This window comes from Gopherus evgoodei, chromosome 20 (assembly GCF_007399415.2).
Source record: "Gopherus evgoodei ecotype Sinaloan lineage chromosome 20, rGopEvg1_v1.p, whole genome shotgun sequence".
In the NCBI taxonomy this organism is placed as follows: Eukaryota; Metazoa; Chordata; order Testudines; family Testudinidae; genus Gopherus; species Gopherus evgoodei.
The window spans coordinates 9556951-9573233 of record NC_044341.1 but is presented as its reverse complement, the minus strand read 5'-3'; the positions used below and the strand labels follow the sequence as shown (position 1 = coordinate 9573233).

Genomic DNA, 16283 nt, shown 5'->3' with positions numbered 1-16283 from the left:
TGCTGAGCAGGGATCAAGCCGTATTTGAGAACAGGGAGGATGTTGGAGCAAGCAGGGTTTTCACGGTTAACCCTGTGTGATACAGAAGGCTGAGGACAGGCTGGGGCTCAGGAAGGCGATGAATCTGTTTACAGCTACGGCTCCAGTTTCTTTGTTCAGAAAGACACCGCAAAATCCCTGGAAATGTAGCTGCGGCCAGCCCCGAACAGGTTGTCCTCGGCCCTGTTTACAGCCCTCTCACTCTCTGGAGGGGTGATTGCTCATTCTCACATGTGACAGACATTGCAGCTGGGAACTCGACCTCTTCTCAAACACATGTGACCCTGAGATAAATTATAAATAGAAGGTGATAGGAGACAAAGGCAGGAGCCTTTAGGAAAGGAGCAAGACGCTGAGCTCAGAACGTGGTCCCATTGAAGAAGCCAGGAGAGAGCCAGGACAGTTTACTGAGGGGCTGCCAGCGAGCCAGGAGGAGCCGGCAGTGGGATATAAGTTGGAGAGGTCGACCAACACAATGGATTATCCGTCCAGCATTATCCGAGACTCAAACCCCATGGAGAACCTGGAGAAGCAGCTGATCTGCCCCATCTGCCTGGAAATGTTCACCAAGCCAGTGGTCATCCTTCCCTGTCAGCACAACCTATGTCGGAAATGTGCCAGCGACATCTTCCAGGTCAGTGCCTCGCAAACGGAACCTGTGGCACCACGCCGGGCTGCTTCCTGCAGCCTGGCCAAAGGTGGGAATTCTTGGACAGCTGTGTGTGAAACCTACAGCGTATTCGCAGGGAATCAAACTTCTAAAGCCAGAGTGTGCTTGAGGGAGAACTGAGCGAGGGAGGGGGCTGGGAAGTGGCTGGAATGGCCAGTCACCCATGGGTGGTCCCTGGCTGGGGATGGTCTGAGAACTGCGGACACCGACGCCGGGTGGGGATAGACCTGATTCTAGGTAGACCTGCACTTCGAGCCAGAATTTCTGTAGATTGAGCTCTTCTAGGCTGTGCTTGTCCATCAGAAGTGGTTGAGGCTTCTCGCTGTGTGTGTTGGGCTAGAATCCCCTTGACTTCAATGGGAGTTGGATTGGGACTATGGCATCTGAGCCTCGCTTGGCAAACGGTTCCGGAATGGACCCTTCTCTGCCACTGTGAGAGTCTCTGCTTAGACAGGGGAGGAGCCAGCTGATAAAACTGACTCCTTGGCCCCCATCTTGCTGAGCTGTGGCTTAGTGTCGAATGTTCCCAGCAGTAAAGAGAGAGCAGGAGAAAACCAGGCAGGAAGGATGAAATCAGACCCGGCTTGCTGGAATGGACTCGAGAGATGCAGGCTTCCCAAAGCCCTGTACAACTCCGGGAATGGGGGAAGTTGTGCAGGGAGCTGGGGCTGTCCCAGCTGGTTTATAATTAATAGTTGGTTCATGAAAGGGCACTTCCCCCACGGGCAAACCTCTATTTACTTGTAAGGAGAATGGGCAGAATGTCGAGGTCTCATTCAGTTCAAACCCCTCAGTGGGAATTTTGTCTCCGCAAAAAAAAAGTTGGCTTCTCCGCTGCCGTGCACCTGATGCCCTTGTTCTTGTCTGTGAGTGGTCAATGCAGCCTGCTCCTGCTAGTGCAAGAGGGAAATTCTGATGGGACGGCTTTTTCCCCGCAGGTATAAGTGACCCCAGAAGATGCAGAGCAGTGGAGAAGTGGGTCAGGACCCTGAGATCTGGTCCATGAATAAACCTTTTTACACTCCATGGAACAAATTTTGATCTGAGGATCTCAAAGCATTTTTAAAACATTAATGAATTAAACCTCACAACATCCCCCTGCGCAATAGGGAAACATACTAACACTGCTCTTAAAAGCCCTTTCTAAAGGGCAGGGGTAGGGGTGTGTCTAAAGCAGGGGTCCAGGATTCCTGGGTTCTATTCCCAGATCTGCCCTGCACTTACTGGGTGACCTTGGGCAAATCTCGTTAATCTGGCTTTGCTTCCGGTGCCCCAGCTGTAAATGCAGATGGTATTTGCTGCCTTCACTGGGCTTTTGTCAGCCTTAATTCATTGATCATAAAGTGTTTAGAGAGTCTCTGATGGAAGGGGCTTATATGAACACAAAGTGTTATGGGATATGAGACCCTCTGGTGATGGGCACTGCAGGGATGTATGTTTTGTCCCGGGGGAAATGCTGAGGGGACAGGGGTGGTGTTTGAATGAGTCCATGTCACTGTCTCCGACTACGTAATGGGGGGTTTTAAGGCTGTTGCGAGTGTTTGTGTGTCTGGGGAGACATTGACCTTTGACCTTGTGCTGGTGATACTCACAGGCTGCTAACCCATACTGGCAGAGCCGGGGAACGACCCTCTCCGGGGGGCGCTTTCGTTGCCCCTCCTGCCGCCACGAAGTGATCCTGGACCGGCACGGAGTCTACGGCCTGCAGCGGAACCTCCTGGTGGAGAACATCATTGACATCTACAAGCAGGAGTACTCCAGGTTAGCCAGGCTCCCGTCTTTCTGCATTGTCCAGCCCTAGTGTTTCTCAGTAGCTGGGGTGGAAGGATCTTTCACAGGTTCTTTCTGGTAAGAGCTAATGGGGAAAACTTCTCAGGGATGAAGAATTTTCAATTCATGTTCTTCCTGGCATTCATCCGGCTCTCCCAGGCAAAGCGCCCTCATGGCCACATTGAAACAGAGCTCACACATCCAGCCTGCAATAATCCCCCAGTCCATGTTCATCCAAACCACAGCAAATCAAATGTCACAGGTTGACCAGAGAGTCGTTTGACACCACCAATATTTGATCCATGGATCCCAGCCTTCACTATTGACCCACCCTGTGCAAGAAACTCTCCTTTCTCTAGCAGCCAGTCAGTTGCCTTAAGCAAATGAACCAGCTGAGTGAGAGCTTGTGGCAATAACAAAGCTTGGTCCTACTGAGTTCCTGGGATCTCCCCCTGCAAAGGAGTGGAGTTGGAGAGAATGGCAGTGCAATACGGTTGGATTTCAAGAGAGCAAATTCTGGGGATTTCAGAAAAATGATGAGCTGGGTGGATTTGGAAGAAGCAGGACAATTCCTGGGCCTAATTCTGCTTTTACTGCAGTCTAATCAGGAGTAACTCAGTACTGCCAACCCCAGTCAAAAATCATGTGTCAAGCCTTGAAACATTCATGATTTGAAGGGTGGGAAAGGAAATAAATCAGTGGGTCTCAAACTTTGGTACTGGTGACCACAGGCGCCAACTTTTTTCTGCACCGGTGGGTGCTCGCATCCCCAGTCCTGCCCCGACTCCACCCCGGCCCCAAAGTCCCCAACCAAACTCTGCCACTCCCTGCCTCATTGGACCCCTCCCCAAATCCCTGCCCTAGCCCCACCTCCTCCCCCAAGCATGCTGTGTTCCCTCTCCTCCCTCCTCCCTCCCAGGTTTGCTGCGTGAAACAGCTGTTTCGCGGCACAAGCGCTGGGGGGGGGGAGAAGCAGGACCTGGCGGCACATTCAGGGGAGGAGCTGGAGACGGAGCAGAGGCGGAGGTGAGCTGGGGCGGGGCGGGGAGCTGCTGGTGGGTGCTAAGCACCCACCAATTTTTCCCGATGGGTGCTGCAGCCCCAGAGCACCCACAGAGTCGGCACCTATGCTGGTGACCCCTTTCACATAGCAAGCCTCTGAGTGCAACCCCCTTATAAATTAAAAACACTTTTAATATATTTAACACCATTATAAATGCTGGAGGCAAAGCGGGGTTTGGGGTGGAGGCTGACAGCGAGTGACCCCCCCTCATGACCCCCTGAGGAGTCCCGACCCCTAGCTTGAGAACCCCAGAAATAGATGGTTGGTCTTTGTTATTTGCCTGCTCGGTTCAGAGCTGTTGGAATGCACTCAGCTCTTCTCCACAATCACAAGCCCTAGAAACCTAGTGGTGGGGCAGGGGAGTGTTATAAAAGCCAAAATTCTCATGTTATCTCTTGATTCTGGCAGCTGAAGCTTTAAGAAAAACATATATTAACATAATTTATTTAAGAAAAACAAATATTAGCTACATTGAAATCTCACCAGCCTTAAGCTGCAGCAGAAGGCAACCGAGCCATGGGATTGTAGAAGAAAGCTAGATTCCTATGATTCCTTATTACTTGTGTTACTTTAGCACCCAGAGGTACCAGTCAGAGATCAGGTTCCATTGTGCACCCCAGACCACATGCAGCCTTCCCCTGAAAAGGAATAATAAAAAGAATCAGAAATTGCCACCAGGGCTTCAGCAGGGCTTGCTCAGTGGTCTGAAGGGAAGGAAAGGTTCTGTGCTAGTTGGAGAAGTGGGGAGGAGACCAACCAGGAATGTAAAGTCACTGGCAGTTCATGGGAGAAAAAATGACAGCAGGTTTATAGCTGATTAAAGGGAATACGATCAGAATTTACAGGAGAGAGAAAATAGATCCATTCATAAACAAGGAAGGGTGTGAAATCAGCAATGATTCCAGGGACCTGCTCTACATTTTTAAAACTTGATCCAAACCAGAAATGTACAGTGAGAGAAGGCATGAATGGCCAGGAAGTGATGACTCGGTATGTAGGTGCTGATAACAAATGCAGGCAGGGGAATAGGAAAAAGAGAGTATTTATAAGTAAGCAGGTGCAGATATGGATTCCAAGGCCTTCAAGGAATTAACAGATGAATTCACTGAATCACTGGCAATATTATTTGGAAGTCATGGAGACAGAGACAGGTGCTATGTGGGGGGCAAATATGGTACCAGTGTTTTTTTTAAAAGGGTTTGGGGGATGTCTGCTAAATCTAGTTCCAATAGTGAAGTAATGGAGCTAACTCTCTGGATAAAGAACAGATAATGCCCAGATCAGCCTGACTGCTCCTTTTAAAATCACGTTGCAGAGAGGAGGGAGCAAATGCAGGAGCTGTAACACAGCCAGCGGTAGCGAAGCATGTGATATCCTGGTCCAGATCCTCAGCTACTGCAAATTGGCATCATTCCATTGCAGTCAATGGAGCAGGGCCGATCTACACCAGCTGAGGGTCTATCTGGCCCCTTGCCTCAAGCTCCTACTTGAGAAAAGAATTGAGATTGGCTTGGATATGAGCACGGTGACACCGATAGTAATTGGCCAAATGAGGATAAAAGTAGGGCCATGGTAATAGGCTAGGTGATGAGGTGGAACAGAGTCCGGTACAACACCACCGTGATCGGCTCTGTTCGTTGTTGTCACTTAAGAACACAAGAACTGCTATACTGGGCCAGACCTTCTAGCCAAGGGCCCTGACTCTGAAAGTGGCCAAGACCACAGCTTCAGGGAGACCAGGGCATTTCTGGAGTGATCCACCCCTGCCTTCCGGTTGTCCAAGGTTTAGGGTCACTCGAGTAGTGGGTCACATCCCTGATCATCTTGACTAACAGCCGCTGATGGTGCTATCCTCCATGAACTTATCCGATCCTTTTTTTTTTTAAACCAGTTATACTCTTGGCCATCATAACATCACCTAGCAATGAGTTCCACAGGTTAACTGTGTATGGCATGGAAAAACCACTTCCTCTTGTCTGTATGAAACCTGCTGCCTATTAATTTCGTCAGGTGACCCTTGGTTTTTGTATTGTAGAAAAGGGTAAATGGCACTTCTCTGTTCAGTTTTTCCACAACAGTCATAGACCTGTTTATAGTCAGTTTATAGACCTCTACCATATCCCCCCATGATGCTTATTATTATCCTAGCACTTCTTACCATGTGCACAACATGCCTCAGGTGGCACGTGACCAGGATTCATCACCGAATTTGGTCCGCTGGTTGGATCATTCGCTTTCCCCGCCCCGGGCTGGGTCCTGACAGGGAGTGCGACATGAATGCTGGCTTTGCAGCAACCAAGGCTGTGAGTTCCCACTGGGCCAACTAGGAGCTACACATGGAGGCAGGGGAAACAGGCACCAGAGATGCAAAGTGACTTGTCCAAGTTGCAGAGTTGCTACATCTCATGATAGTATCACAAGTCTCGCATTACCCAGTATTTTTCTTAGAGGCCCAGCTCCTGGAGCCGGGAGATTATAGGAGACTCTCAGCTTTCAATTTATTTTTAAAAAGCAAGTTTCTAACCTTCCTGGTTGCAGAGAAAAGTTTGAAAATGTGACCCCCTAAATGCTCAAACCCAGGCAGCCAACAAAAGCACCAGCGCAGCAGTTCTCAAACTGTGGGTCGGGACCCCAAAGTGGGTTGTGACCCCATTTTAATACAGTCGCCAGGGCTGGCGTTAGACTTGCTGGGACCTGGGGCTGAAGCTGAAGCCCGAGCTCCACCACCAAGGTCAAAGCCTGAGTCCCGCTGCCTGGGGCCGAAGCTCGGAGGGCTTCAGGCCTGGGGGTGGGGCTCAGACTACAGGCCCCGCACCCAGAACAGTGGGGGTCGGGCTTTGGCCGCCCAGCTTGGGGCAGCAGGGCTCGGGTGGGCTCAGACTTCAGTCCCCCCTCCTGGGGTCGTGCCGTAATTTTTGTTTCCAGAAGGGGGTCGCAGAGCTGTGAAGTTTGAGACCCCCCCCACACACACACACACTAGTCTAATGATTTTAAGCCAATCCCGGGACTTTTGGCAGCCTGTTTGACTCGTGATTTTGGACCGTTCTGGGTTCCCCACACTGAAAGTTGGTCCAAGCGACTTTATGTAACTTCCTTGTTAAAGATCTCTCGGCTGCAGTCACCTTACCTGAAAAGGGGGGAAGTAGGTGAAAGGTCCTGGCCAACCACCTGTGTTTAAATAAACTGTAGGTTTCTGCAGAAGGAAGTAAGGAGCCAGCAGCACCAGAGGTTTTGCCTTAAAGAGGACAGAGTGAGCCTGTGCATCATGTTTCTATAATTAGGGTGTCCCACATCATCCTTGAATCCTGGATCTAGCCATTAGTAGCTCAGTAACCCTGATGGACCCAGAAGTTTCAGTGGTCATGGCTAGTGGGAGGAGAAGGGGGGGACACTTGAACTAGGTCCCCAAGCTTAGAGGGCCCCCAAACCTGTCTGTAATGTCTGTGTAAAGAATGTAACATGGAAGGGGGTGAGCCCCCAAATTTCCCTCGACAGGCCTGTCTGTGGTCCCAGTTGCCACGCTGGCGTGTGGTGGGGTGATGGAGTGATGCTTTGCTGGAAAGTGACAGCCGGTGAGAGTCCTCTGTTTAAACAGATCTCCGCAGAGAAGCTGGGGATTGACCCCGAGCAGTAAAATCTCTCCCAGGAAGCCAGGAAAATGCTCTCCATGCTGTGGAGTGACAGCCCTGGAGGGTTCACGTGCTGTGATCAGATACAGAGCTCTGCCTGGACAGAGCAAGCTGGTCAGAGATCCTGGCACATACCGGCACTGGCTCTAAACATTACATCACTGACAAGGGTAACATTAGAGATGGGTTGGGAGTTGATCCAAACTCCACTGTACAAAGCAAAGTCCAGGTTCTGGTCTCGATTACATAGCTGTAAGTCCAGATTAACTCCACTGAACCCAGTGACTGCTCTGGAGCTAGTCTGGGTTTGCACTGGTGAAACTTAAATCAGGATCTGGCCCTATAACTCAGAAGGCCAGTGCGGGTTGTTCTTCAGCTATATGGACCACAGCCTGGTCTCTGGTTCCTATCATCATCCGGTGGGTGTTTCAGTCTGAATCTGCCACAGCTCAAATGTGATTAAATGCCGCTCTAAGTTGTTAAACCCTGTCCGGTTTCTTGCTATCTTCAGCAGGCCCCTGAAGAAAGGAAACCATCCCATGTGCAAGGAGCATGAAGACGAGAAGATCAACATCTATTGCTTGACCTGCGAGGTGCCCACTTGCTCCATGTGCAAAGTCTTCGGAGCTCACAAAGACTGCGAAGTTGCACCACTTCAGAATGTCTTCCAGGGGCAAAAGGTATCAGCTGGGTCACTGCTGCTTCCCTCTCCCTGGGCAAAGGAGCCCATCGGCCAGTACTAAACCCTTTCCTGGCCTCAGTTGGACGCTCCAAAGCGAGGCCAGAGCCTGTGGCTCCTTGACCTTAGCCGGGGTTCACAGCCGATCGCTTGGAATGTAGATGAGATCTCTGAGGGAATGGGCTCCTCCTGCTTGGCACCTGTGAGATCTGCTGAGCTGGGCCTTTCAGGAATAGCTTCCGAGGCTGAGCACTGGGGTATTAATAGGTGGAGGGGGCTGCCATTGTGAAGCAGTCATCTGTCTATATTTAGAGTCACTTGAGAGCCGGGGAGCAAGGCCCAGCGCCAGTCCCCGAGAGAGCAGTGTCTACAGCTATGAGCAGACCCATAAGAGCTGAGGCCTTCTCTTGGGTATCTTGGATGGGATCCATGGATGGCAAGATCTCCCCCACCGGGGCACTCTCCTCCCTGTTGAATGGGGTAGAAGCCCAGGAGCCCTAAGCAGACAGATGTCCATTTTTCACTGGAATCCAGGCCATTTGGGTGGGTTAGGATGGGCCATTATGTCACAAAGTCCCAGAGCCAAACCTTCCTCCTTCTCCTCCCCACATGCACTTCCATGGACCGTCCTTTCCTGCTGTTTAGGATTCCCTCCCAGCTCCACTGTTAACGTTCCTTGATCCTTCGGCATCTCGTGCCATTACTTCACCCACCCAACAGGACCAGAGGTGCCCAGCATGGTCCAGGCTGCCCATCTGGCTCTACTCCCACCACATGGAGATAGTTTCGAGGCTCTTCTTGCTGCACACTTATCCCCAGCGTTGAGAGTGTGTTCCTCCTCTCTAGCCTCAACCTGCAGATAGTGCCAAGGCCTCTCTCCCTTCTCCTACCTCTCCTCTTCCTGAAAAGGGATTCGCCTTCAGTGTAGGGGCCCACCAACTCCCCGTCTCCAGACAGCTCTACAGGCCTCCACGTGTGCCCGGAAGGGTAAGGGTTAAATCTATTTCTGTTCCCCTCTCACAGATGGAGCTGAGCAACTGTATCTCCATGCTGGTGGCTGGGAACGATAGAGTCCAGACAATCATCAGCCAGCTGGAGGACTCATGCAAAACCACTGAGGTGAGGAATGGGAAAAACGACAGAGTCCTTCAAAATCTGAGTGGCAGAGACGAAATCCAACCCCTAGCAATGTCCTTGAACAGATAATGCAGGTGTCAGGAGTAGCTTCCTCCTCAGTCCATGTGACTGAGAATCCTGTTTAATTCAATGGGAGGACTTTTACCCAAAAGAGGAGGGGACAGGGAGAGCTAGTGGTTAGAGCCATCAACTAGAAGGCAGTATTCCTGGGTTCTCTTTCCAGCTCTGGGATGGATAAAGGATCTAATGATTAGAGCAAAGTTCTGAGAGTTGATACTCCTGGGCTTCATTCTCAGCCATGCCACAGACTCATTGGGCGACATTGGGCAAGTCACTTAACTCATCTGTATCTCTTTCCCCAGTAAGATGATAATGCGGCAGGATTCAATTCTTACCCAGGTTTCAGTGGACACTCCGAATTGTTGTAAGACAAGGAGAATGGCCAGCACCTAGCTCTTAGGATGGGGAGGTCAGAGGCACATACATTCTCCCATGGTGCAAACCATGACGCCGCAATGAACAGTAACCAACACATGCGAGCCATTGGCTATCAGTCCTTCTCCATGTTTTGTGGTCTTCACACAGCTGTGAGACGCATGCCACCCCATCCAATCATGCACATCATCATTCCATGCTCACTGTGGGCACCACCTGTCCCTGGCACCGGCCCTTAGATCATACAGCATTTTGCAAAATTTGAGTTAACAAAACTGTAGTTTAATTGAATGATTCTCTGAGATTCTCAGCACAATGAACGTGCTAAGCATTATTCTAAAGGGTCGGGTTGGTAAAATAGGGGACGGTCACACTGCGGTCATTATCTGATGTTTGGAACTGGTTATAGTAATACTACCAGGCTCCAGGGGAAGGGTATCTGCTGACATTAACAGGAATATTTTGCATTCTGCCTTCCATGTGATGCTCGCAAAGCCATTTACAAACCTTTGTTAACCAAGCCTCCCGCCTCCCTGTGCAAGGGGCATTATTAGCCTTGTTTTTCAGACAGGGAAACTGAGTCACGGCCCATTTAAAGTTACTTGCCCAGGATTAGCCAGTTGTTATTTCTTGTGTTATGGTAGCACCAAGGAGTGCCAGGACCATGTGGCGCTAGGTGATCACAGAACAAACCGATGTTCTCTCCCCCAAAGAACTTACAGTCTTGGGTCACAGCCAGAACGGAGGGTAGAACCCCCGAGTCTTGGCTTCCAGTGCCCTGCTCTCATCACCAGGAACATGGCCTCCACAACTGGTTTCCATTTCCCCTGTTGCTAGTGCCACTAGATTTGTACCATCGACAAGAGAATCTAAGGGATTGCCATGTGGCAGGAAGTCTCTGGAAACTGCTGTGCCCAGAGACAAGTGCTAGGTCTGAGTTCCACTGGGGGTTCCCCAGGATCTGAGCTCTGTACATTTGCAATCCCTGGATGCCTGCAGCTGGGATCATTCAGTGCGGCTGTGCTGCCTCTGGGGGAGATCTGGGAGCGTACCCGTCCCCTCTGCTTCGAGATGCTCATGCCCTTCATCCGTTGGCAGGACAATGGCCGGCTGGTGAAGCAGGATCTGTGCGGGAGGATCAACGCCCTCATTGCGATCCTGGAGGAGAAGAAGAGCGAGCTGCTGCAGAAGGTCACAAAGGAGCAGGAAGAAAAGACCAGCTTGGTGCAGGCTCTGATCCAGCAGTACAAAGAGCAACTGGAGGAGTCCACCAAGCTGATGGAGACAGCGTTTCAGTCCCTGGAGGAGACAGGAGGGGCCGTTTTTCTTACAGTGAGTAGGTCCTTTCCAGCCAAGGGAGGGATGGAGCCTGGATCTAGCAGTGTAGTTTGCTCCACCCTCCCGAATCCCACAAGTCAGATTCAGCCTCCCAGTCTCCTCCTATCTCAGCCCAAATCAGCTCTGCCCCACACCAGCCTTGACCCTCCGCATCATCCCTTTATCCTCAGCAAGGACTCGGCCTCTGCGTGTCCCTTGGTGGCCTGGGTTTCTAGGGAGAGCAGTGGGCTTTCAACCCAGTGAGAGGGAATAACCTAGAGTTCCCAAGAGCGGTTGGAAAGGGTGATCTAACTCTGGCCGAGGGGGTAGCAGCTTGCTAGTCAAAGGCCCCAAATCACAGCCCCGCCTCCACTTGGTATGACAAACCCTGCTTAGCGCTGGCGACGCGGCACCTGGTGCCAGCTTCATATGCGCTGCTTTTATCACCTTCTTGGTAACTGGCTTCTCACCTTGTTCTTTCCCTCTCCTTTTTTCTCTTCACAGAATGCCAAGCAGCTCATTAAAACGTAAGTCCCTGGGGTTGCATTTTTAAATTGCTGCTTCAGGGCCACGGTCTGAGACTCTACAGCAATGTCAAAATCCACCCGATGATTGTTCCCAGAAAATAACAGGGGTTAGCACCCGCACCCCTTCCCAAAGCAGCCCGGTTCCAGTTTCCTGTTTAAATACCCGGGTCCTTTAAAAAGAATCCAGGAGAAAGCAAATCCTGAGCTGCTGTAAAGTTTCTCTGTTATGATCCTCTCTGACCTGCAAGAGACTGGAATAGAATGGCAGGTTCTCAGGCGATTGATAGGGCCCTACTAAATTCACTGCCATGAAAAACGCATCCCGGTCCCTGAAATCTGGTCTCCCCTCATGAAATCTGGTCCTTTGGGCACTTTTACACTCTGCTACACAGATTGCACGGGGGAGACCAGCGTTTCTCAAACTGGGGGTCCAGACACAAAAGCGGGTTGCAGGGGGGTCACAAGGTTATTTTAGGGGAGTTGCGGTATTTCCACCCTTACTTCTGCGCTGCCTTCAGAGCTGAGTGGCCGGAGAGCGGCGGCTGCTGACTGAGGGCCCAACTCTGAAGGCAGCAGTAAGGGTGGCAATACCACACCGTGCCATTACTTCTGCGCTGCTGCTGGGGGCAGCTCTGCCTTCAGAGGTGGGATCCCGGCCAACAGCCGCCACTCTCCAGCTGCCTGGCTCTGAAGGCAGCAGTGCTGCCAACAACAGAACAAAAGTAAAGGTGGCAGTACCGCGACCTTACTACAATAACCTTGTGTCCCCCATTCTCCCCACACACACACACACACGCACACACGCACATCCCACAACTCCTTTTGGGGTCAGGACTCTTACAATCACAACACCATGAAATTTCAGATTTAAATAGCTGAAATCATGAAATTTATGATTTGTAAAATCCTATAACCGTGCAATTGACCAAACTGGACCGTGAATTTGGTAGGGCTCTAGCTATGGAGCTCCGCTGGTGAGCCTGTCTGACTCAGGCACGTGAAGTCCGCAAGAGGGGGCAGCACAATTACTCCAGAGTCACACCGGTGGGTGGATCACGTGAGCTCCCACTGGGATATAAAAGAACATCTCCAGGAAGGCTCAGCCATATGAGAGAAATTGCGCTGGTTTCACTTAAATTGCTTTTTTAAGCTGAGCTAGTTAAGCTGGTGTGAAAAGCTGTGGGGAAGCTAATTTCACTTTATCTTAAACTGATCCCTAATTGATTTCGCTCCACCAAAATACACCGAGTTTAATCCAGAATCAGGGTGTCCACACAGGTGGCTGCATCAGTTTACACAGATTGGTTTAAAATCATACTTTAAGAGAAACAGGCGCAAGTGAAGACAAGCCCTAGGGAAGGCACAGTCTGGACAGAGAGATGCTGTAGGGAAATGTAGGATGGCTAAGCTTCAGGAGAAAGCGGTGGCTTGGGCTTTATGCTGTTAATTGAGTTACGAATAAAGCCAAAAGCCCAGAAAGGGATAAAGTGTGACCAGGAGACAGGGTGTGTATCCTGTTGAACTACACCTGCTTCCAGAGGCCAAAGCTTTCTGCCTTTCCATCTCTTCTGCAATCCATTTACCCTCCCTCAGCATGCAGGCTCCATGATTGCTGGGGGGTGCCCCGGGGATCATCTGAAAGAGGGTGTCTAGAGCAATCAGCTGGGACTCGCCAGGCGTTAATACAATGCCCTGTGGTGGAGGTCAAAGGGATGGTGGGAACATCTGTCAAGCACCTTGCGTGAGACAGAGGATTTCAGAGAGGGCTTTCCTGGGTCTTTCTCCCTGGATAATCTTTTCCAGCTAGAACATGCAGTCACTCAAGCAGGTAATTCTCTCCTCTGGAGGAACAACAGGTAAGGAAACGAACCCTATGTCTGTCGCCCCCAGGATTGTGGAAGCCTCAAAAGGCGGCCGTCTGGGGAAGATCGAGCAAGGCTTTGAAAATATGGATCACTTCACCTTAGACCTGGAGGACATAGCAGAAGTCTTGAGGGCCATCGACTTTGGAACAGGTATAAGAATATTGTTCCCTGCTTTGGCCCCTTCCATTTGAGCATCTGAACGCACTTTTACAAGCACTAGCGAGGTAAGCTTCACAACCCACAGGGAAACTGAGGCATGGAGCGGGGAAGTGGCTTGCCCCAGGCCGCACAGCAAGTCAGGGTCAGGAATGGTTTATAGCAACCGGGAATGCTCCGTCTTGGCATCATACCCATTTACCAGATAGAGAAACTGAGACCTAGAGCGGCAAAGTGATCCACCCATGGCTAGCCAATACGTTACTGGGAAAGCCGGGAATAGTACCCTGGCATGCTGCCCACTCCCTCACGTGCATACTGAGCCCAAGGCTTACACCTTTCTCTCCTAGTTCCTAAGTGCACAGACAATATTTTGCTGTGGTTGGATGGTGCCTTTTATAAGTGGCCCCGTGTGTTGAAAATACAGTTCTAGGGGTAGGGCTCCAGCTTTCTAAATCACGTTACTTTTGCTTGGAGATGAGGAAGAGGAAGAGCTAAATGAGGAAGAAGAAACAGAAGAGGAGTTGTCTCAAGAAAGGAAAGTGGATGGTAAGTTAAAAACGCAGCAGGTCTGTGATGCGCAGGGATGCTAGAAATCCAGTTGCCACGGAGAAACACAGAATTTGCGTTTTTACAGAGGATCTTTAGTTTTTACATTTTGTGAAAAAATAAAAACATACAGTAGAACCCTGTTTATCTGAGACTCCATTAACTGGCTCTCCGTATTAACCGATCTGCAGCTGACAGCCCGAGCCCTACCACCCGGGGCCGAAGGTCTCTGGATTATCCCAATTTCTAATTATCCAGTTTGGCCCAGTCCCAATTAGCTCAGATAAATGCGGTTCCTCTGTACTGTGGCTAAGGAAGCAAGACACAAGAAGTCATTCTTCCGCTCTACTCTGCTCAGCTCAGGCCTCGACTGGAGTATGGTGTCCAGTTCTGGGCGCCACATTTCAGGAAGGATGTGGACAAATTGGAGAAAGTCCAGAGAAGAGCAACAAAAACGATTAAAGATCTAGAAAACATGACCTGTGAGGAGAGATTGAAAAAATTGGGTTTGTTTAGTCTGGAAAAGAGAAGACTGAGAGGGAACAGGATCACAGTTTTCAACTATGTAGAAGGTTGTTACAAGGAGAAAGAAAAATTGTTCTTCTTAACTTCTGAGGATGGGACAAGAAACAATGGGCTTAAATTTCAGCAAGGGCAGTTTAGGCTGAACATTAGGAAAAGCTTCCCATCGGGGTGGTCAAGCACTGGAATAAATCGCCTAGAGAGGTTGTGGAATCTCCATCATGGGGGATTTTGAAGAGCAGGTTGGAGAAACACCTGTCAGGGATGGTCTAGATACATAATCCTGCCACAAGTACAGGGGACTGGACTAGATGACGTCTCAAGGTCCCTTCCAGTTCTATGATCCCTAGTGATGAGGGATGAGCAGTACAGGAACCCAGGCTATAGTAACAACCCTTCTGAGTTAGGTTAGCTGCCTGGCATGTGTGATTATTATCCCAAACCTCATAAACATAATTAAAATACCTGTGGCCTCTTTGTCGGCTCCCCAGCACTGCTCCCATCTTGACCAGGGGAAATGAAAAGTATATAAGGTGTTAACTCTTTGTGCTCTGGTGAGGCTCTCACCAGAGAGAGACAGAAAATATGTCCACAGCACAAGGCCCTGACCCAACACTGGTTGACATCAATCGGCTGAGTCTTCCGTTGACTTCAATGGGCTGTGGGTCAGGCTTCAGCCTGAGAACCCGCCTCTCTTAAGAAGGAATTGGTAGTGTATGTTTCATTGAGAGATTGAAAATCTTGCTTGCTCAAACTGATACATCCTAGCTCTGCACAGAGAAAGCTCCTCCACCCTCATTCAGACTGATGACCCTTTCTTGCTTTCCTTGTGTAATGAATGCATACCCCATTTCCCCTCCCACCAAGAAGCTGCACAGGCCCAAGGTAAACAGGACACTAAGGTGAAGAACAGACAATATGACTCTAAAGCACATGTGTGCACATTCTCTCTCTGAGGGTCAAGACTGGAGTGGTATTTTGGAGCCAGCAAACCTGGTTTTCAAAGTCACCATGACTCACCTTCAGGATGCACGTGGTGCTGTCCACAAATATTGGCCAGGTATCCAGGAACAAAAGGAGAACAGAGTTAGGGGCTAGCACGAGGAGCAATGGGATGCAGCTGAAGGCATTTCCTGACAGTGAGATCTATTGCACAATGGAAGACTCTCCCTATGGGAAGAGGTGGAAGCCCCAAAAGGCTTAAGTGGGGCATGGGCCTTGTGCTGCCTCAGTGAACAGGAAGGAATTTCCTCTTGGTCCACATCTCCCAATCTCTTCCTTCCATCAGCGTCACTGAAATTGTTCTCCCACCTCTCTTTCAGCACCTCAGTAACAGAGCAGAAGCAATTCCCGGCCAGAAGAAACTCCCCAAGTGCAGAGGGGATGAGTGATTGGGGGCAATGGGGTGGGGGTAAACGCTCTGACTTCGTGGGAGCGACGGGAGGAGTGGGCCGGGGTCCCAGCTGACGAAAAAAAGGTCGGGCACCCCCCGGCCATACGACAGTATTGCTAACTCAGGATGAAAACTTGACCGAAGCACAAAGAAGCTCACTTTTATACATGGGTGCAAACTAGAATATTTCGTACATTTTATATTGTTCTATTATTTTGTATATAATTGTAACAGGACTTTGAATTTTTGTGTATTTTGAAAAGAAATCTCCTTTACTTACTAGTTCGTCGTGCACTGAAGATGCTGACTCTGGGAATTAAAGAGTTTCTCTGCAACCTGTAGGGGATACACGGTGGGGAGTGCCAGACCTTGGCAGACAGAAGTAACTTAAGTAACAAAAAAAGGGTTTGGGGGGACTAGAAAGAGGCAGCTGAAGAGAAAGTTCTGCATTGCACTGCATAGTCGTAACTCACAAGAGATTTATTAGGGGTGATGTTGCACTTTGTCACAATAAAGTAGATCCGGTCTTATC

General features: G+C 50.1%; 1 protein-coding gene across 1 annotated transcript; it reads left to right on the top strand.

Annotated features, from left to right (window-relative positions):
• Positions 1-266: 266 nt before the first annotated feature.
• On the top strand, positions 267-16283 carry TRIM63 (tripartite motif containing 63). The gene is made up of 9 exons (XM_030539322.1): positions 267-673; positions 2304-2470; positions 7683-7851; positions 8874-8969; positions 10521-10754; positions 11244-11266; positions 13157-13281; positions 13765-13836; positions 15681-16283. The coding sequence occupies exons 1-9, from the start codon at positions 515-517 to the stop codon at positions 15689-15691; spliced, it is 1056 nt and encodes a 351-aa protein (XP_030395182.1). The 5' UTR covers positions 267-514; the 3' UTR covers positions 15692-16283.

Excerpts from the sequence above, each read along its gene's own strand:
- TRIM63 (XM_030539322.1), top strand. The coding sequence starts at position 515 with ATGGATTATCCGTCCAGCATTATCCGAGACTCAAACCCCATGGAGAAC. Across the intron at positions 2,471-7,682 it reads TACAAGCAGGAGTACTCCAG|CAGGCCCCTGAAGAAAGGAA; the intron begins GTTAGCCAGGCT and ends TGCTATCTTCAG. Across the intron at positions 11,267-13,156 it reads GCCAAGCAGCTCATTAAAAC|GATTGTGGAAGCCTCAAAAG; the intron begins GTAAGTCCCTGG and ends TGTCGCCCCCAG.